This window comes from Diadema setosum, chromosome 19 (assembly GCF_964275005.1).
Source record: "Diadema setosum chromosome 19, eeDiaSeto1, whole genome shotgun sequence".
NCBI classification, from domain to species: domain Eukaryota; kingdom Metazoa; phylum Echinodermata; class Echinoidea; order Diadematoida; family Diadematidae; genus Diadema; species Diadema setosum.
The window spans coordinates 3,344,636-3,367,080 of record NC_092703.1 but is presented as its reverse complement, the minus strand read 5'-3'; the positions used below and the strand labels follow the sequence as shown (position 1 = coordinate 3,367,080).

At 37.3% G+C, this 22,445-nt stretch overlaps 1 protein-coding gene across 1 annotated transcript; it reads right to left on the bottom strand.

The window, feature by feature from the left end:
- Positions 1-1,169: 1,169 nt before the first annotated feature.
- LOC140242587 (kinetochore protein NDC80 homolog) lies at positions 1,170-21,861 on the bottom strand. Its single transcript, XM_072322337.1, has 16 exons — positions 21,729-21,861; positions 17,943-18,066; positions 17,248-17,356; positions 16,597-16,766; positions 16,153-16,255; positions 14,699-14,782; positions 14,141-14,234; positions 13,790-13,884; positions 12,725-12,869; positions 11,459-11,664; positions 10,296-10,457; positions 9,891-9,980; positions 8,297-8,389; positions 7,521-7,651; positions 6,384-6,486; positions 1,170-5,164 (listed from the first exon to the last, which is right to left on the bottom strand). The coding sequence occupies exons 1-16, from the start codon at positions 21,808-21,810 to the stop codon at positions 5,075-5,077; spliced, it is 1,881 nt and encodes a 626-aa protein (XP_072178438.1). The 5' UTR covers positions 21,811-21,861; the 3' UTR covers positions 1,170-5,074.
- Between the last annotated feature and the right edge of the window lie 584 nt (positions 21,862-22,445).

Sequence of the window (22,445 nt, the reverse complement as noted above, 5' to 3'; positions counted from 1 at the left end):
TGGATTGATGTCGCGTGCGACTCTGCTTTCTTGTCAGTGTGCAAAAAACCACCTGCCCTGCTTGCCCTGCCGCAATCTACATTAAGTCCACACATATAAAAGTCAATAAAGGACTAAAGAAAACATACGGGCGTTTGCCCGGTGTCTTTGGCGAGCGACGATTTGTGATTGGAAACCACATGGGCTAGACATAACACATGAACCTCGTCAATATAGTGAAACTCTCCTTGATGTTGAAATTTACTGTGAACTTTTTCTCAGCCAAGTTTCTCAGTCACGAGTATTGACGAGCTTGTTACGAGTGTCAACTCTCGAGATATTCGCGAACACTTGGCATTGTACGAGTGTTTCGTGCGTCCTCTACGAGTACGTCTTTTGTATAGAAGTACAATTGCACAGAATTTGAGCATTACCGAGTGTGATACGATTATTCAGTTAATTCAGTTTTGAAGTTAGAAATTATAGGTGATTACCATCACATCACACGTCATATGTATATTACGATGGTTATTGTAAAAGGACCATCTCCATTTTTAACAATTATGAGTATCTGCTTTCAAATCTCTAGAATAAATTCGTGACAAAAAAAAGTGTGGCCAATGAAGATTGTGTGGGTTAGTGAAAAAAGTTGTTACAAAATAAATATCCTTGCTGCCTCTCATTGTGTATAATTTATGCAATCACGACTAAGATCATATTTGTTCTAAAATCTATAATTTCCTTACTTTCCCTACTAAAAAGGATATGTTATCAATTCTCTATAGAATTCGTGACAACACGTGTGTTTCAGTAAATATTGTGTGCAGGTTAGTAAAAGAATGATTACAAAATAACATCATAGCTACATCTTTCACATGTGTGCTGCTGGGCATTATCATAATAGCATAGTACATACTGGACAAACCTGATCAATAGGACTAGGCTAATAAAACAATGCAAGTGAGCACAATTGGTCTCGAATTTGTTGTGCTATTAATGTGTCCATTGTTTTCAGAATTGTGTTTTTGTATGTCTGTGTGTGGGTGTGTGTGTGATTGCGTGATGTGCTTGACTGTTGGTTTCAACGATACGAGATACAGGAGAATCATATACTTGGTCTCTTTAACGTATCTGTTCATTTCTGCACCGCAAACTTTGTTCTTTATACGGTGTATTGTTAACTTCCTATATCCACCAACACTCAAAAGGGATGTGACTGCATTGCGACTCAAGACAAACGCACACTCCACCACGACATACGTCACAAAACATACTCTATGTAAAACAAACAAACATTGCATCATGAACACTATTTTGTGTTTGGACGTTGCAATGTACACAACATACAACTATATTTTATCAAGGGGGTATCACACAGTAGACCTTCTTGATTGTATATTACACATACAACAAACACATACCAATTTGAGAATGTTTGAAAAATGAACAGAAGAAAATGCACCTGTGCATGGTACATACACATTTTACAAAGGATGAAAGTTGTGATGCCCGATCTAAAGCAGTACATGTACTATACAACGCCTTAAAAGTCCTCAGGGCCTACTTGGTTTACTTTTTCTTCTGTAAATCATGCGTAACATTGTACGTTTTATGGACGTAAGGGCATTATCAAGTACAGTACATCAAGAGGCAAGGACTGTTTTGGCGGAAATTAACTTTGCTGCACAAAGAGCGTGACATTGTCCAATGCCAGAGTCAAGATGGGAGGTCTTTGAACGTTTTGTGAACTGATTGGCTTTGTGGGGCACAAACCTCGCTCACTCTATTCTCAGGTATGAATTCTGATGCTAGCTACTTGTATTAATAATCCTTGACAGGCTTCTAGCATCAATATTTCAATGGTTCATCTTTTCTGTCCACTTCGCATTGCAGGGGCGTATCTTACGTGCTTGATCACAATATACAAAGGAATGAAAGGGAAGGGGGCGGGGGAGAGATTTGCTTTATTCTAGTGTCATCTACCACAAGGATAATGAGCCCATTGTGCAACGGCATCTGCGGGTCAATTAATTTTCAGACTTGGGACTTTATGGTAAGCTTGTCCTCAAATTTCATCAGCATAAAGCGACGTCTCTTTTGTCATACTACCGTGAAAGAGAAAGGATATTTCACAATAATTTTGTGATGGCTTTCCTATCAAGGCATACTCAGGGTCTGAGCCAAGGACACTCTATACATATTAAATGCCACTGAAACTAATATTGTATTACACATATGAAGAGCAACAGGGTGAGAATAAAATTGATTTTGAATCAATACACATGTAAAGTTAAATCACCTAATAACCAAGCACATTCAGCAAAACCTTAGCAGAGCTTTCGTATGAATCTAGTTCTATACTGTAATACATGTAATTACAAGTGTACGTACATCTCTTACAGGTGCACACAACGATTATCACCCATAAATCAGTCAGAATAACAGGAACATAAGAAGCTTTTTGTTTTTATTGGAATTAATGTTTTTTAATGAATAATCAATGATACTTGTAGCTTTTAGCTAAAATGTAAGGGGTTTTTATCTAATTTTTTTTCTTTTATTTCTTTTTTCCAAGGACAGTCAGAGCAAGAGATATATTCATGAGAGCTTCATGAAACCAAACAATTACTACATGTAGTATAATTATGCATGACAGTTTGATGGTTGAAAGTCTGATAGTGCAGTGACCTCTGTGAACACTACATACAGCTGGCGGTGGTCTCACAGCCATGACATCATCTTAGATTTGTTGCATACAATTCATATCTCTTCCTTAAATGTCTCATGATAGTATAGTTTTGGTTGAGACCTGGCTTCAGGTGTCTAACTTTTTTTGGCAACATAATGAGCAACCTCTTGAAAGACCATGTAATTCCATGGTATGCTCTATAACATTTCAGAAGTGGTTTCTTAGTATTCGATTCTTGCAAAAAGTTAAAAGCTCATCTCCATCTCCACCAATGCTATACCATTCCTTGAAGACACACATATTTCATATTATTCTGCTTGGAAAAGGAGATATTTATCATTAAGGGCCTTGTAACTATTATCATTTCATAATCATAACCTCACACCTCACATTGCTTTCCAAGCTTGTTTTTTTTAATCTGAAGTAGAGGTTTTCATTTCATCAGCTCAGAACCAGAAGGGCGCTATTGCGTTCTAAGGTTTGAGCGTAAATAAAAACAAAGCAATCAGTTTTCATGAAATAAAAACTTATTTAATCCAAAGTGGGTAGATTTATACGCATTGTTCCACATATCGGGTAAAATAGCACCCTTGTTGTTTTGATTTTTAACATTTTAATGAAAATAATTTAAAATTGACACCATAATGTAGAGGAGACTGAGCTCTACAACATACCAATAACTCAATCCCCCCGCCACAAAAAAAAAAAAAAATCAATAAATGAATAAATGAATTAAAAAAAAAAAATTGTGATAACGTCCTGGGCCTAAGCAGTTCTTTTGTGACTTCCCACATTTTTTTTCCCCACTAAGGGTACAGTGCAAATTCACACAAAAAAAGGTCACTTGTTGATGTAACAATAATTCACACATGTGTAAGTGCTGATGAACCATGCTGTCGCAAGAATGTTTTTCTGTACAGTATCTGTATGAAGTGAATATAATGCACATATAATACATGTACACGTACATATCAAAACTGGAAGCTAGGTACATTGTATTGCCTATTTACAAATATCAAACACGCATATAGTATGTACATTATTCACAGTTATCATGTAAAGGCAGCATATTTACAGTGTTACAGTTCGCAGATGTCTATGAGATCTAAAACAAGATAAGGAGGGAAAAAGGAACAATATGCGCGTTTCTGTGTGGTTTTGATTTTCCAGAGAATAAAGCCAACCAAATGGAGGACATCATTTGAAATGGAAGTGATTAAAGAAAACGGACTGAGCAATAAAATTTTCAGTAATTTTGGATGAATCTAGCATAGGTGTGGTCGTATAGATGTCATTTACAGTTAAGAAACACAGAGACTACTGTAAAAGAGGATACTTCTGCACGAGTAATTTTTCACGCTCGGCTGTGTAAGATGAATTTCACATGTTTTTATTTCCGCTGAATCAAGACATTCATTACTGGAACATATGACAAGCAAAAAGACTGTGTATTTTATTTTCGCACTGGTTTTTGGTCGCGCGAAATGCGTGAAAATTTACACATTTAGTAGAAAAATGAGCAAAGAAAATAGGATTCCATCGGGATTCAAACCCGAAATCTCTGGATTTGCTAGCCTGGTGCTCTACCGACTCACATGGACTGAGCTATAGAAAGCCAGAGTACAGTGCTCGTTCCAGAAACCCCAAACTCTCAATGCTCGATTTACACAATGCGAAACTTTCCACTTTTAGACTATTACAGTATCGCATTTTGGTCACATGACCAAATCATCCATAGCTTACAACTACTCTCATGTTTTTGTTTTATACACACACAACCCTTCACATCAAACACTTCTGCCATCAGTCACGAACACTCACGTTTTTTGGTATGGTAAAAAGTTTGTACTACAATCAGAGAGATCATGGCCTCGTAAAACAAGTTTGCTGCTTTGAAGCTTCCAGTGAACATGAAATCGGAAGATGACCAAATAAAAAAAATTTAAAAAGGGTAGAAATGATGTGAACACTTCTCTTGCTTGAGCTCAACATGGTTATTGATCCTTTTTTCCTGTCGCTATCTTCATTTGAACAGAAAGAAATTTTCAAATTGAAGAGCTTTCCCTTTTTCAAATGGAGTGCTCACAAAAGAAGCATGTTTGTGTTCAATGAGGAGAAGTTAACAGTCTACAATGCATACAAAATTTGCCCGGCTAAAATTACGTATACAAATTATATATATTCCTTTATCTGTCTTGTTCAATGTATTACAAACCTCAAACATGAGTTTGCAATTAACGAAATGCAAATATTTGGACTTAATAAATACATGAGTAAGAAGTTCTGTCGGGGCCAAGCAGCGCTTTGGTGATCAATGCTTGCAGGGCCAGGTAAATGTGTGATCACTTCACTGGCTGGCAGCATGTGTCCATACTTTTTCTTCTCATTGTTGCCATCTATTGGGACCTAACAGGATTCCGCCTGGATGGGGAGCTCAATGCTGTGAATCGTCTTCACATATTCCTGCGCCTTACCAACAAGACTCTTGACGTGGTTCTGTCCAAAACAAAGGAGAAAAAACATTTTAATGGTAATGATTCAATTTGATATGTAAATGCATGGATACAGAAGAGAATGAATGCATGGATGAATGGATGAATGGATGAATGAATGAATGAATGAATGAATGAATGAATGAATGAATGAATGAATGAATGAATGAAAGAATGTGTAAATGAAAGAATAAATACACTCAGATACATATTGCAATGAGAAACATTCCATCGCCAGCTTAAATCATGAAGATTTCAAATATGATTGTCTGTCAATAGAAGAATACTTATATTTTTCATTAATGGCTTCCTTTGAATAAGCAAAATGATTATTCATAAATGTGCATTTCAAATGTAAGTGCTTGTATTTATATTATGTGATGTCGCATTATTCATCAGATGACTCTGATTTATATCTTATATAAAAGACTATTACTTTCCCTTTCAACTGATATACAGTTTTCAGTACTTTTCTTCTCAAAAGTATCGGCAATGTCAATTTGAAGTTGACAGTGCAGTTGAGTGAACATACGCAAAATAGCCTCCGGCAGCAACAGCTAATAAACTGCATTACGCAATCAGCGGATGTTGGGTAAACAACAGAATCTTGAGGGATCAAGAAATGTGTTAGAGTCAACTGTCCTCACCCAAGTCGACCGCACACAAGCCCAGAAATTAATGGCTATGCTGAAAAATAAATACCCAAGATGGATATAAATACTGTGTGTGTTAATTCTATCGTGCAAGTTAAATTTCACATACTGTATAAGCTGTTATTTTCGCGTACAGATATTTTTGCAAATGAGGAGATCAAGGACATTTTCATGAGATGTTGTTTTCAAAAATGGACACCAATGCTAACATAAGTGCACTATTACCACAGTGCATGGTGACATTTTTCACGTGTGGCTAAATTTGTGGTCCAGCAGTGATCCACGAAATTCGCAAAAATTAAACTCGAGAGAAAATAACAGCTTATACAGAATTAAAGTCAATAGATTTTCTAAAGTCCCATGGATTTGACTACGACATAGTTTGTTGTATACTGTTAAGATTTTGTGACACCAGGGTAGCAGAAACAATGAAAAACGAAGGAAACTTTGGGGCCAGCTAAACGGCTTTGTTATATAATTGTGTTAGCGTTCTTCTATCAGCATTCTTTGTGGCAAGAACTAGCAAGCATGTGTGCCAGGAACCTTGGAGATGACTGTTGTGGCACCAACCTGTATTTTGGCCTTGTGCTCCAGGATCATGGTGCAGGCCTGAGTCAAAAACTTGTCATAGTTCTCCTCCTCCAGCTTCATATTCTGCACCCCCTCATCATACCTGCACAAATCAAGCATCAATAGGAAAATAGCATCATACACAAAGATATGTGTTACATTTTTTGTTGAGACTTTTTTGGGAAAAAACACACTATTAGCTTCAGAGCTGGGAAAAGCTCAAACCTACTTTCAAGTTTGAATATTTTAACACTTCTTCGTACAACTTTACAATATCAAAAATATTTGAACATACAGGTGCAAAAAAAATAAATAAATAAAATAGCATATGATTTAAAGCACAGTGAGGAAGACAAGCACTCAAGCAATGTCAAAACTGAAAGAAAACAACACGACAGTTGACACAAACCAGAGTCTATATCTAGTTTATCTCTATCAGGCTATGTCAAATCATACTGATCAGTTTACTAGGGGAGGAAGTAATGTTAGGTCACACTATACCTGCTTACATCCCACTGGCCTTTCCATGAGAGTGTACCACGATATGGCTACAGTATAACTAGAAATGTTTGCATGCACTTTAATTTCACAAATTTCGCGAGAGCCAATAATATTTGTGAAAAAAATTCTCTACACTACATGCATTGAATGCCACTGGCAATTCACAAAAATCTTATGCCGCACAAAAAGTCGTCAGCTCCAATTCGCAAAAATTTTGTGCCGCGAAAATGTCTCGCTTTACAGTGTCTTTATTTGGGTTTTTCAGTTTAATTTGACTTTACAGTAAGTGTCTTCATTTGGGTTTTCAGTTTAATTTGACTTTTTTGTCAAAAACAACATCTGGCTAGCTTTAAGGCTAATTGTCCTGGCATGTGGAAGGGTATACTATTATTGATTAGCCCTTTAGATGCTGATGCTTCAGTTTTGAAAAAACAACAACTACAACAACAGAAGACAACAAAACACACAAAACAGCAGTTAATGACTACACTGTACATAACAACCTCCCCTTCCTTATCCCCCTCCCCCCTCCCCCCAAACAAAATAGAGGAAAGAGCTGAGCACTCTTGTCAGACTTATTAGGATGCCTTCTCTCGTTACTCCAGCAAACCAACAGACCTAGATGCCAGTGCTTACCTGGACTGCATCTGTCGAATCTGCTCCTTGGCTTGATTGATGTCACAGCTGCTGCTGGCTCGAATCTCCTCCTTCTTCTGCTCGATGGCCGTCAGACGGTCGGTCATCGCCTGGACCTCGTCGCGGGTTTTCTGTCCGCCAGGGACGAGAAAGGGTTAATTGCGTGACAGCTGAATTTATAAATGTGGCAGCCATCAAAGCAAGTTTTGAACATATTAAAAACTACACACAGAGTAGATGTTATCATTAAAGTACAATTCCATACCATAAATGATACTGACTTTGTGATAAACATAGATAAAGCAGACAATTAGAATGGTGGAGGCTTAAGGAAAGTCAACCCTGAAATTTAAAAGAAAATTTGTTGGAATTCGATGTTTAGCAATTCCATAAAACAGCTTTGTAAGTGGCAACCAATTCGCCAGTAAGATCATGTTATGACATCATTGCCTCACATAATTGAATATCCACTACATTTCCTATTTTCTTTCTTCATGAATCTGGAAAGGAAACTTGTTCCTACCACAGCTTATTTTGGTTGTGCTGCAAAAAAACTAATACATGTACTGACAATATTACACGGAATATTCACGGTGCCTCCATGCAGACTCAGGAAGACTGTGAAGGGGGTTCACACCACCTCTAAAAAGGATTTGTCATTCAAAATCTGACTCAATATATTACAAGTTATGTAATTGGCATGTATCTAAGCTGCTGAAAGACATTACACTTATCTTGAAATCATGGAGTTAATCTCCTTGGAGTATAAATCTTACCTCTTTAAAGGCATTAATCTCCTTCTCCAGCCTCTGGAGCTGGGCCTCAAGTTTCTTAATCTCCTCCCGCTTACCCTCTGTCATCTCTTTGATCTACATGTAATCAGAGGGAAGGATGGAAACAAACAAGCAATGTGACGATGCCTGTGGGAATCTCCATGGCAACCAATCCCACGGTCATGTTGTGTCCAGTTTTCAGGTTCTATGCTGTAACTTCTGTTCTCTATCTTAAAGAGATCACACAAGCGTGGATCGGCAAGTCGCTTCAGAAATTAGATTTAAAAAAACACTGTGATTGGGTCGAAGCTAACAAGAGATAAATCTTCTAATACTGAGTTATTGCAAACTTTCTTTAAATCATTTTGGCTTGCACAAGATACAAAAAATCAGAATTGAATTGAATTGATTTGATTTGATTTGATCTCTGTATAGCATTTCTTTACTAGTACATCAATTCTCAGCAATATCATTAGCAATGTACAAATAGATTTCAAACAGATTGCAATTGACCAAACAAATCCATGCAAATACACTGGGGGTGCTTTTTGTGATCTTCACACACTTTGGATCATAGCACATTATACACTGTATATGCCACACACTTTGTGAGGCACAACATTTTGCTATCCAGGACAAGAAAGGAAAAGTCATGAGTGTATAAATTTGCTACAAATAATCACAAGGCAAGTGCCGTAATGTCTCTCGCCCACAAACGTACAACACCTTCTTTTTTTTTTTTGGTTCACAAATGGACCTATGGATCAAAAGTTAGGAGTCATAATTAAATGCACAGTACATTGGGCCCTAAAAGTTCATTGACCCCTGCCTGTGACCTTTGACCTTGCGGTGACCATCAACTCCCCAAGGTACATCTACCATCCAAGTTTGGTCACAAATAGACTTACGGATCAAGAGTTATGACCCATAATCGAAATGTGCCCTAAAAACTGAACATTGGGCCCTAAAAGTTCATTGACCCCTGCCTGTGACCTTTAACCTTGAGGTGACCTTCATACTTGGTAAAAGGTAAAACTTTGTATGACCACTCTTCCCTCCAAGTTTGATTCAAATTGAAGCCCAGAGTACAGAGTTATTAAAGTTTTTATAGCGTTACGGACAGACGACTACGGTGGGCTCGACAAAAACTAAATGAAAAGTAAGTACTGTCCCTCCTCAAGAAGCACAGTTTGCAATTTCCACTGTAGAGACAATATCGACCTTTTCTTTTTTCGATCAATTAGGGAGGTGATAATTGAGCCAGTTGTTAAGTTTGCAATAATCTGTGAACTTGCAAAATTTGTGACTGTAAAGGCATCACAATACATACATATATGTATGAGTAATATGCAATAAACATGCGTACAGTATACAAATCAGGTTTCTCACCAGGAATTTCCTCACGCTTGTCGGGGATTAATAATATATCAAATTTTTTCCCCTGCTTATAAATACAATATAGAAATCACTCCAAAGAGACAAAACAGAAGGTGACAGAAACAGAACACATCACAAGGTGGTTGGTCAACTTTTTCCCTTCCTTCCCTGTGGAAAGTCAGAGATATGTGAGGTCAAAGGTCAAAAGAAAGAGACTGACCTGATCAAGAGCTTCCTCTTCATTCAGCCTATGACTGTGCAGCTTGTGGACCTCGCCATTCAGGTTCTTTTTCAGCTGCACGAGGGCGGGCTTCAAGGGAAACAAGGAAATTATTAGTGAAAAAACAGAAAAGCACTTTAAAACTTTCTCCTGAAAACAAATTAGCAGCACGTCTGATATCAATAAACGTGAACAAATGTGCTGAAGCTCTGATTTCAAAACATCAGCTTGTTTGCCAGCATTTCAAGGCTCGCTACACATGACAATCATCAATTACTTGCGTCTGTTTTGAACAAAAAACAAAAAAAAATCATTTGGATTTACCATTTGTTCTCGTGAAAAGACATATAGCTCTCAGAATGTACGTCCATTAATCGCTCCCACCTCTTTGCCATCTTCACTTACCTTGATGGTGCTGACAAAGTCTAGCATGGGGGAATGCTGGGAGTGGATTGAGTGGAAGTTGAGACGCAGCTCGTAGTCGATGCCGTGGGCATTTTCCGCATCGGCTGGGATCAGCTTCAGCCGGCGCGCCAAGCTGTTGTACTCGTTGACCTTCCGCTCGAGCTGAATGGGGTCAAAGGTTGAAAGATTGTCATTTGGTAACCATGGGAAAGCTAAAAGTCCAATTTAACTGTTGTGTATGATACTACAGATGAGGGGGAAAGGCTTGCATGCAACTTTTTCAGCATTGTTCTTTAAAAAAATGTAGTACATGTATCACAATGATTCAAATAAAAAATGCAGCACTTTGCTTGCTGCACTGGACTTGAGGACTAAAGGTAGTACCAGCTCCTTGCAAGACTCACTGGAGCATCCTGCAAAATGTTTTGTTTGTTTCTTTATTTACTCTTTAATAAGAAATGTTACCTGTATCCTGCAATTATCAGTAATTATCAGTATAGTGCAGGTCGAGAAAATTCTGCAATCTCAGTGGTCAAGAGCCATGCATCAGTTTTCACTGGCTGCAAGTTCAATATCAAATAATAATTTTGATCATTGGGGATAGACACTGTAAACATGTTACTATGCACACGTATAGTAAAGATTTTGTACACCTAGCAAGAGATGGCTAGCCAGTATCCAGTAATTACTGACACATAGTTTGCATCAATGGCAAGCTAAAGACACGCATCCAGTGAAATTGACAAGCATCATTAATTGTTGGAACATGACTAAAAACATGCAGTTCTATAAAATAGATGATGCACATGTTTTTTCTTGCATCAGTAGGAATCATGTGCATATGTTAACACAAGAATCTAGTCTACGCTCACTCCGCTTCACCTCGTGGGTTAAGCATTCCAGTTACCTTATGCACACAATTCCCACTGACACACCCAGACCCGAGCATCATTTGTATACTATTATTTCATTATCACATTTAAAATCATTTTTCATTAGGTCTATCATCATTACTATTGTCATATTATCACTTTCAAAAACATCATCATTCATTATCACTGTCATCATTACTATTGTTACATTAAATCACTTTCATAATCATCCGTGAATTGGCCAGGCATCACCTGTTAGTCTACTGCTATGCCAAATATCACAATACTCACCTCCTCCTGCTTCTTGGCGATGCCTCTCTCCTCAGCCCAGATCTCCTGGTCCAGGGACTGGTTCTCACGCTCCACCTGGTCCAGACTGGCGTTGGCCTGCCGTAGCTCCGTCTGCATGCGTTCCACGTCCTTGGCCGACAGCTCCTGGTGCTCCAGCTGGTACTCGAGCCTCGACAGCTCTCGGTCCAGCTCCCCAATTTCTAGATCTAAGATAGAGAAGGAAAAAGACAAACAAACAGAAGATTCAGATTCAGATTCAAATCATTTATTATCATGCACTAAGGCATACAAATCTTCTCAACAGTCTCCATTTCAAAATTTCACATGTAAAGGAAAATAAGTATATATGTACACATAACTGAAAGGCAAGTAACATAACACTAAACAAAGTACATCAAGTACACTTATAATAATAATCAAAGTATTGCACTAGGGCCCAGCACATGTACATGACCTGTGTCTTATTACAAGAGATTCTGGTTTCAGCAATTTATCTCAGTAACCTCAGTTAATGAAGATGAATGGATTATAGTGTCAGGGATTTGGAGCACTGAATATAATCAATTTATCTCAGTAACCTCAGTTAATGAATATGAATGGATTAAGTGTCAGGGATTTGGAGCACTGAATATCTATTTTTTTTCCCTCTCATTCTGGCAGGTAGCTTTTACCACTGAATGGACAAATGATTTCCTGACCTATTCAACCCAACACACATTTACTAGGCTCAATACATCCCATCCAATCCTCCTCTCTCAGATCCTAACCAATTTAAATGATACCAGTATATTTGCAACCAAATACCAAACTACTATTATGCAGTGGACTCCCATTATAATGAAGCCCTCGGGAATGGCACTTTTCTTTCGTTATTTCGAAATGCACATGTTTGTAGTTATAACAGAACAAATAAACAATAAAAAACATAGGGTGTATAGTGTTGCGGCCTGAATTTTTACTTCACTGTAAACAGAATTTTGTTATAACTGTATTCATTATAACGAGAGTGTACTGTATAAAATTCAGTTCAATAGCCGGGACAGTATTTCTATCAATATTGACAAATAGAGACTGAATCACATTAATGAAATCACATTAAATCAACTGAATGAATTATGTATTGGTAACTTGAATTGAGTCAAACAAAATTAATCTAACAAAATATGAACAGAATGACAGTCATAAAAATGTTGGACAATGTCGATGCAAAATTTTTGTGAACACAAACTGCCCACGATCACTGGACAGCACTCATGGTTGACTGACCAGTATGTCCCAGCTGGATGTCCAGTTCCTGCATCTTCAGGTCCTGGGTCTTCTTGTGGTCCCGCAGGTTGATGAGGTAGGCTGAGAAGCGCTCGCAGTCGATGGTCCTGGCCTTTACCTGTTCTTGTAAGCTTGGGATGCGACTCTAGTACATATAAAGGGGGCAAAGTGGAGCAGTTCCTGTGATTAATTGTCTGGAATTTTTTCTTATTTCATTTTCAACATACCTGGGTAAATGTGAGGGTAGTTATCATACCCAGCAATAATCAACATCTCCTTTTCTAGCTCACATTCTCAAACACAGAAGTATTTTTTCTTACAAGGGATTAAAATGTTTATTTAATACAAGATAACAGAACTGCTTATTCTGTATTGAGGCTCTCAACCCATCCCACCCCCAACTCCACAAATGAAAACAACAATTTACAATAGATACCGGTTGTGGAATGAATTTATGAATAAAGTATATTACAACAATTAATCCATGACTATGCAATCATATACATATATTAATAAAAAAACAACAACAACAAATGAGGACAATGAAAAAATTAATTCATTATTTAAAGGGGAAGGCTAGTAACTGATCAGTGGGAATCAGTGGAAATGCTGGGAGATGATTGTTCCAATCATTATGGGATTCATTCAAGAGTTCATTGTATATCTATTGTTGTGTGAAAATGATTTGCTTCAGAATGGTTTCATATTCAAGTAATGTGCAGATTAATGCTCCGTCACTGACCAGGGACGCTAACCTGGAAGCATTAAACTGCACATTACTTGAATATGAAACCGTTCTGAAGCAAATCATTTTCACACAACAATAGATATACAATGAACTCTTGAATGAATCCCATAATGATTGGAACAATCATCTCCCAGCATTTCCACTGATTCCCACTGATCAGTTACTAGCCTTCCCCTTTAAACAATGAATGAATCACTGAGAACAAATAATTACACAGAATATTGTTACATAGTTACAAACAGGCAAACCAGAAATCCATTCTTTAAACAATCATACGATAGAGAGAGAGAGAGATTCAGGCATTGTTGACACATTACCTGCTGCTGCTCCAGCTCCTCCACTTCTGCCTGGAGTCTTTCCTTCTCGGCTGCAATGTTCCCAAGATCCATCTCGCCTCCCGTGTTTCTCATATCTAAAGTCAGAACAAACAGACAAACTCACACAGAGACCAAAGAGGTTTGAGGTGTCGCAGAGACTTTGTAGAAGTTCTTAAAATCAGACGTTGAATAAAACAGCCATGGAATTTCATGATTTGAATTTTCATGTTTTAAGTTGTTTGCAACAAATACGGGTGACATTAGTAGCAACCACATATGAAACTTAGCTAACATGACAATGTGATCAATGCACAACTCTGACAGGTGGTAAAAGGCCTTGACTGCACTTACGAATGGCATCTCGCAGTTTCTTCTCGTACACCTCGTACTGGTCCTGTCCGTTCATGTACTCTTCATACGTCCCTTCCAGATAGTCAAAGAGCATCTGCGTGCAGAGACAAAAATACACACTCCAGTCAGGATTTAAGAGCAAGCTTTTATGTAGGATATGAAAAAAGGCTCTGACGAATAGAAGGCTTGCAAAGAGGCCCAGAGAATTTACAGTTAACAAAAAGAATTTGTGAAACTACCTGTAGAAACAATGTGCTGTTTGTTTGTTTGTTACTTTGTTTTTGTTCTGCAAAGAAAATACAAAAAAAAAAAATCTTAATTCTAGACAGGGCTTTGAGAATGTGTGGGATAACAAAACACAGCTCTGAGAATGTAAGTGTTAAACAGTTCTACAAAATTGAATGTTTTACCCATATAAAAAAAAGAGAAAAAATGGCTATGAAAATAGATGGTAACATGTGCCCCTAACAATAAAGGGGTTAACAACATTGTCTGAAAATTCAAGGCTTAAAGACAGGCTCTACTATGCGCTGCATTATCTACAGTAAGTCAACAAACCTCAGACTCAGCTTGGCCATCAAACTCACTCTCGTCTCCCTCAGCAGAAAATAGCAGAGTTGTAGTGTTCGTTTTGATCGCATACTGTGGATTAAAAAATATCATAACATATTGAATGGAAAGTCTTCCTTAACTTTAAAAAGATTTCTTCACTTTATCCTCACTGTTGCCTGCCTAATCTCCCTTTCCCTTCCCCCTTTAATACATATATATGCTTAACCCATCGAAGACTAGTCCCCACAGTATCCTACAACACGTGTCTATGGCAAATGTGTGTCATTGCACAATCAGCTGGTCCTCAATGGCCCGAATTCACGAAGGTGGTAGAAATGAAACCATGGTTTAAACCATGGACAAAAACCATGGAGCGCCAAGTGTCGCACAGAATATTTTGTTACGAAATTGGTCATTTCGTCGATAAAATGACCGTTTCGTTAACAAAATTATCATTTCGTGGACGAAATGTTCATTAAGTTACAAAATGTTGTCATTCCGTTCCAAAATAATCATTTCATCGACGAAATTAATGACTGATTTCGTAACGAAATATTCCATGCGACACTTGGTGCTCCATGGTTTTTGTCCATGGTTTAAACCATGGTTTCATTTGTACCACCTTCGTGAATTCGAGCCATTGGGTTGATTTGTTCCAAACAGTTTCAATCACAGAGAGGATTTCTTATTATATATATATCGCCATTATATTTCTTGCTTCCCATTAGACTGAATCTCAGTTATACCATTGATGACACCATACACAGGAAAATCTCCTGCAGAAGTTGTACATTGAATACTTCATAGTGAGAGGATGGTGCAGATCATTCCTGTGGAAATACTCTAGAAGCTTGCCAGAGTTACACAAACAGAGAAATAAAACATGTTTTTGACATTTAAAAATAATATTCAAAACAATATTATTTCATTAACAATCATTCTTTTTTTCTTTTTTTATTAGAGTGGCCAGCTTCAGGGTAAATCCAGTATCATTGTTTTTTTTTTCTTTATGTCTGTCTACACACATGTTGCTCTCACACAAGAGCAGGGTTCATACACTTCCACATTTTCAAAATTCCCTGACTTTCCATGACTTTCCAGAGCAGAAAATGTAAATTTCCATGACCATTTTACATGATGTACACATCTTATTCTAACGTGTGTAAAAATACATCATCATAATACTAGGAAGCAAAATAAGTGTGTATACAGGGCTGTACACTAACCCATTTTTTCTGCCGGTCCAACCTGTCTCTGTCGAACCATGATGCCCCGTTTTATCATTTTTTACTGGTCCGAGCAGAAAATTTACTGGTCAAAAACAACTTCATAATAAAAAGCTACACAATACGATCCCTACATCCCAGTTGACAGTCACGCCTATTGTAAGTATTCAGCTGGAAGAACAAGTGTAGAGTTTGGACAGAAATAGACTAGACAGAAAGAAGGGAATAACCAACCTTGACCAGGTCCATCAGCCAATGCAGAGCCCCCAGGACATGGGGCCAGGCATGTGGACTCCCCAGGGTGAACATGGAGCTCTTGGAAATGTTGTACGGGTATCTGTAAATCGGAAAAGTAGTCTCAGACGGTTGGTTGTGGGTTGTTTGTTTGGTTATGATTTTTTTTTTTTTTTTTTTGTACAAGAAATCTTATTAATCTAATTTGTTTACAAGTTACTAGTATACATTCCTATGGTTCGGCTATGGATTCACGATATTGACAGCACCACTGGCTCTTGAAGATTTTTTAGTTTAAATTCTGAGCTTTAAGGTTTCAGTACCTTTTCATCATATTTTCAAAGCATGCCATCATGGCTAAACAGTTATATTTAGAGAGCCATTGATTACATATATACACATTATTTGTTTGTGGTGGTATTTACAGACTTTAGAAACACTCACTTCAGTGCCTTGAGTTTGGTGGGTATTTCCTCCTCAAACTTCTGGCCCACTACGTAGTCTTCATCCAAGAAGTTGTAGATGAACTGGAAAATGCGGATGAAATCTTTTGTCGTCGGGGACATCAGCTGCTTGACGGACAGCTGGTGTGAGAAGTTGTTCTCCTGAAGAAACTGAGATTCACAGAAACATAATCATTCGTGACAGCAATAATTTTGGGCAGAAGGAAGGGGAGTTATTATGGTTCTGAAAGAGAAATACTTGTGTCAGAAGAAGTATGCACTAATATTTTGTGTATACAAATATTCCCTGAAATTAAACACTCTAAAACCTCCCATTATTTTGCCCCCTCCCCATCGTAAAAATGGGATTTAACCTAGGAGCACACTGTTGAGCTACATGCCCAAGTAGCGTGGAATCCAGCACTTACCATTAACTCTCACATGACCTCCTTTCTCTCTCGTTACTCTCTCTCTCTCTCTCGTCTCTCTCTCTCTCTTTCTATGGGTAAAAACTAAAACAATCAATGGGAAAAAAAAGAAACTTTGCAGTTCTTTGTTTGCAATGCTTATAGAATTAGTACAATGTACAAATTGACTTTATATTTTCATGCTCAATACCATAATTTCTTGCTCAGCTGTGGGATTTACTCACATCAACAATGTTCCTGATCTCTCTCTGCATGTAGGATTTATCACTCAGGGGCCTGGTCTCTCGAAGGACGTCTCTGCCCATGTTTGACCGTCCGTAGCCACTAGAGGGCCTGCATGTACAATGATAGTCAAGAAGAAGAATCTTCAGTTTTGCTGTTTTAGCACGTCAAAATTGAATTCAGAATAAAGAAAGAATTGAAAAAAATAAACTTCATATGATGTAATTATGTGTAGTTCTTTTATCAAATCCCTAAACATCAACTCACAATTATATGCCCGAGTTGATGTTTAAATTGTAAAAAGTAATATCCCATCACAAATGGTCCTGTAATACTTTTGTTAAATTCTGAATTTACTGATTTTTGGTTAAACTTAAGTCATGGTGCATTTAAAAGCTCATGTTATCTTTCAAACTGACTGGCTGTGAAACAGACATGACATTTCTATTGGGTTTAATATTCCATTAAAATGACACAGCATTTGATATTATAATAATTACAAACATGTAGCTGCTCACTTATCAGAAGAATTGACAAAGTTTTCAGGGCTGATCATAAACTTTGTTTCTTTCAATCATTTGAACATCTGTAAGAAAATTATTACGAATGGAGAATGGCAGCGTCTTCCATATGACAGAACTGATCGAGTTAAGGACAGGGCTAGATGCAATATAGACAATCTTATTGAGGTGCCCACCTCCTGTTATTGCCGAAGCCATGGGACATCTTTGAGGCAGTTGATTTGCGGGAGCCGGCCGATGAACTCGACCCCGATGAGCGTCGGTTGACACTTCCGGGTCCTCGACTGGTTGAAGGAACATCTGCCACAGAGAAACAAAAGCTATGCATACAACTACTAGTACATTTGTACATGCCTGTACAGCTGACCTCTTGTTATGATGAATATCACGGAATCTGTGAATTCACATTGCTATCAAAATCAAATTTTGTTTATCATCAGGGATTTACAAAGAAAAAAAAAGAATTATACAAAGAAATTTGGGTTTGGGGCACAAAACATTGATACTTTGTTATGACATTCAGGGATGTCATTTCAGTGTTCCTAAATGAGGAAAGTCCACTGGGATTAAAAAGTTCTGGTGGACCCTGTGACGAACAGCCAAGTATGCATTTTAAGACACAGGCTGTATCATGTGATAAAAGATAATCTGCAGACTAAAGGGATGATGACTTTGTGCTATGGTGGATATTTATTTCTTGAGCAATGTTTTGAAAAAAATGTAATCATTTGTAAACAAGGAACAATAATCACAAAATATTGAGTGGTAGCACAGTCAGTTCAGTGTTCAGTACGCTAATGGCTCATGAAGAAGAAAAAAAGTTGAGGGCAAGTCCAAGATATCGCGCACCTTACGTATGGGACATTCAGAGATTTCAAACCTCTGAAAAGTAATGAAGGAGCACTTGGATTTTATTGTTTATCATCAGGAGGACTGGTATCCTTGAGAAGAATATTGTGTTTAAGTTTGGTGTCATTTGACCTTGGGTTGATTATTTTATTAAGAAAAATATGCCAACTTACGTATGGGACCAGAGAAAAACTGGATTTTTCAAAATAAAGTTTGAACTGAAAATTCTCTGAAAGTACCTTACTGATCAAGTTCTGTTTGGAAGTGAAGAAAGGTACAATACTGAAGTATCTTTCAGCAAAGTTTCACTGCAAAAGAATAAAGCATATTTTCATGAAGTTGGTTTAATTAACGAAAGTACACCTTACGTATGGGACATGGCTCAACTTACGTATGGGACATTTGTCTTTAGTGCACAAATGCATTCATGGGAATGACTTTAAATTTCCCCATAGTGTCATATTTAGTTCCACAAATCATGCTACAACATGTAACAAATGAAATAGACTTCTAAGTGGGTACTTTCCCGGTTCAGGTACCCAGCAAAAGCTAAAATAAAACAAATAAAAGTAATTACCAATTTACAATTAAATGTCTTAGTTTGGATTCCGTCATGCATTAACACTGTCCTCATGATGTCTACACATGCAGATATAGTATACTGACACTCTATTTCTAGCCCATTTGTAATTACTCTAGTCAATATTTTTTCATCAAATGAAAAAAAAAATGAGCAAATTCTAGCTTGTGACCTTGATATAGCATACATGTACATGTACAATAACTAATTTGTAGTCTTGATAATTTCAACTTTAGAATCAAATGTCATGTACAATGTATTTGCAGATACAGTTTGAAGTGGGTACTTTCAGTAGCTCTAGGCTTACCTTGCAAGTTGTCTAAGTTTTTATAAAGCTTTATAATTGTTTGAAATGCAGCACAAAACACAACAACAAGAGTACTTCATTTTGCTCTGTAATCATCATGTTTTGCCATGTGAATTTTAGCTGAACTGCAATATCAATCAAATTTTAATGAAAGTTTTAGATTTTAAGGAGATAGAAGAATGTATGTACCAATGCTGTTTCTGTTTTTTTTTTTTTTCAAATTGCTTGGCTTCGTGTCTATGAAACCAAAGACGACAAAATTTGTGCTACTTTGTACATACATACATGCTTGTGTAGTGATACAGGAAAGATTATCATTTGCACATTCAAATCTAGATTTGAAACACTTAAGTAACTCACTGATCTGCAAATTACAATTTTGAATAAATTCTAATAACCTCATTTGATCATACACTACCAGATTGCAGTGTATGTTGATAATTGTGTAGATGTGGGGTACAAAGTAAGTATGAGTTGATGAAGGTGTCTCAGAGCACATCTGTCTCTTCAAACACAAAATAGAAAAGAAAATTGAATTTCCTATTTGTTTGTGTAATTTGTGTTTTTAGCACTCCAACCACAGAACCAGTATTGATATTGTGGTTTATAGCAAATGTAAACTATAGTCTTCATTTTACAGGATTTTCAGAAATCATGTTCATGACCTTGATAAGTCATGACATATTCTGAGGGTGAACAGTTGAAATATTAACAATCATATCAAAATAAAAAGTACAAGTGTACTCTCATAGGGTTTTTCCTTTGCTATCAACTCAAGTAATGACAAAGTTACCTGCTCACACCTTAAGTGATTTTTCTTTTCAGTAAGACCTATAATGTTGTCATTGATGCGCGCCATAAGCACAATTGTTTTGATTTCGCTTTTGAGGCTGTACAACCTGTGGTACATGCTGAACAGTGTACTGCACCTAAAATGACACTCAGAGAATCCCATTCTTGGACAAAGTCATTTTGTAGAGAGGTAAAGTTGAAAATGATAACTGAATTAAGAAAATGTCCAATATCAAAATGTTAACGGGGAATGTTAATTCAAGACCAGCTGCACAGCCTGTAATGAAAATAAGAAATTACAAGTATAAATGAATATTCTTTATTTTCCTTTCTTAATCATAGAATGACTCAATAATGCTGTTCTTACACTCTCCCTGAGGTCATCTGAGTAGGAGAGGCAGATATATAGACATATTCTTCAGAGTAGGTGCAAAGATAACCATTAACCAAACAAATGTAAGGACATATAGCATCCATGTCAAAAGGCGGTTTTCCCATTCACTTTGCATGTAATGTCCCATACGTAAGGCATTTGTCCCATACGTAAGCAAACTTTAATTAGTTATAAGATGAAGGACTAATTAAATTTCCTCATTTAGTTTTGCTAATCTGGAGTTGAAATGAATAAATTAGAACTTCCTAAAGTATGATTGGTCAATGTTACAAATCTTCAGAAAAAACTTAAAAAAACATACTCAAATCCTTACGTATGGGACACTATGTTCTGGGAAAGTGCATAATTTGCATAATTAATGTGCTGACCTTGTCTTACCAATTGCAGATTATACTAACTCATACAGGGGTCATGTCCATAAAGGAACTAGGTCAAGGACAAATTCAACTGATTTTAGATGAATATTTATAATTTGTCCCATACGTAAGGTTTGTTTTTGATTTATGCAAATCAAGGCCATATTTCTTGCATAAATTTGCATAATTCAATATTTTCTTTGCTGGAAACATATGATTTAACTCTTTGGCTACAAGATGATATCAATAACTTTTTGATAAAATCAAGATGAATTTTGAGCATCTGAGGGGACATTATCTTGGACTTGCCCTTGAGTGATCAGTTTCATATGCTTGATATGTATCAATACATGCACTGCATGATATAGCAGTCATTTGATATTATATCGCATAGCACAAAAAATCTATACTTTTGTAATATTTTGTAATCAAACCACTAAGAATTAATGTTGGGCCACAAAATTTAAAAAAAAAATTGTTATCATTTGGTAGTCCTAACAAGCAACTTTTATGCAAAATTGATTGTCGCTTTAAATTTTTCATTTCGGATCATCAAAATTTCAGAATGAAAGATTCTAATGGCCCAGCCAACAGATAGACAGAGAAAAAGCTAGTGTTGAGCCTTGTGATACTAGTAGGCCTTATTAACACGATTAAGTATTAAAGTGAAGTGAGGTAACTCACTGTTGTCATGTTTTACTCTGAGCGGTCCAACAGACGACCTTCTGTTGCTCATGGAAGCACGGCCAGCACTCTGGCGATGCATGCTGCTGGTTAGGTGCCACAAACGTTTAAGATCCAAGTTTTGTCCTGTCGTAGAAACCTGAGACGTAGGAGTAAAAAACGGTATAGTAGGGCAGTACTCCAGCAGGTGTCCAACACATGGACGCTGCACTGTAGGCCTACATAGAAACTGACAGTGACACCCCGGACCCCTCTAACATTGTGCGTAATATATTATAAAAAACGAACTCTCACACAGAACATGTGACTACGTGCAGTGGTTTTGCTAACCGCAGCAGCGACCCCATACGGACAAATACATATGTACGTACAGCGCCCCGCGACGGGGTTATGGTTTTGCATTCTTCACTGCACTGGGAATTTGATGATGCCTGAATACTGAAAAACCCGAGACAAGACCAACAGCAAAACAATGACACCGTAGATTATAAATGCACATTCATTGGAAAAGCATTAGACAACTCTAACGTTACATGCATTTCACACGTATTGTCAAATAATACGCAGCCTACATAGTATAGTAAGGGTACTAGGTCTCGCGCAGGGACCTAATGATCGCGCGTAGCGTAACTGCGTATAGCAAGCAATATTACGCGTAGGACTAAGCGCAAAATTTGCCGATACGCCCATGGAATAAAAATACCCGACAACCGCTAA

Excerpts from the sequence above, each read along its gene's own strand:
- LOC140242587 (XM_072322337.1), bottom strand. The coding sequence starts at position 21,810 with ATGCATCGCCAGAGTGCTGGCCGTGCTTCCATGAGCAACAGAAGGTCG. Across the intron at positions 17,357-17,942 it reads GGCTTCGGCAATAACAGGAG|GCCCTCTAGTGGCTACGGAC; the intron begins GTGGGCACCTCA and ends TTGTACATGCAG. Across the intron at positions 6,487-7,520 it reads ATTCGACAGATGCAGTCCAG|GTATGATGAGGGGGTGCAGA; the intron begins GTAAGCACTGGC and ends TGATTTGTGCAG.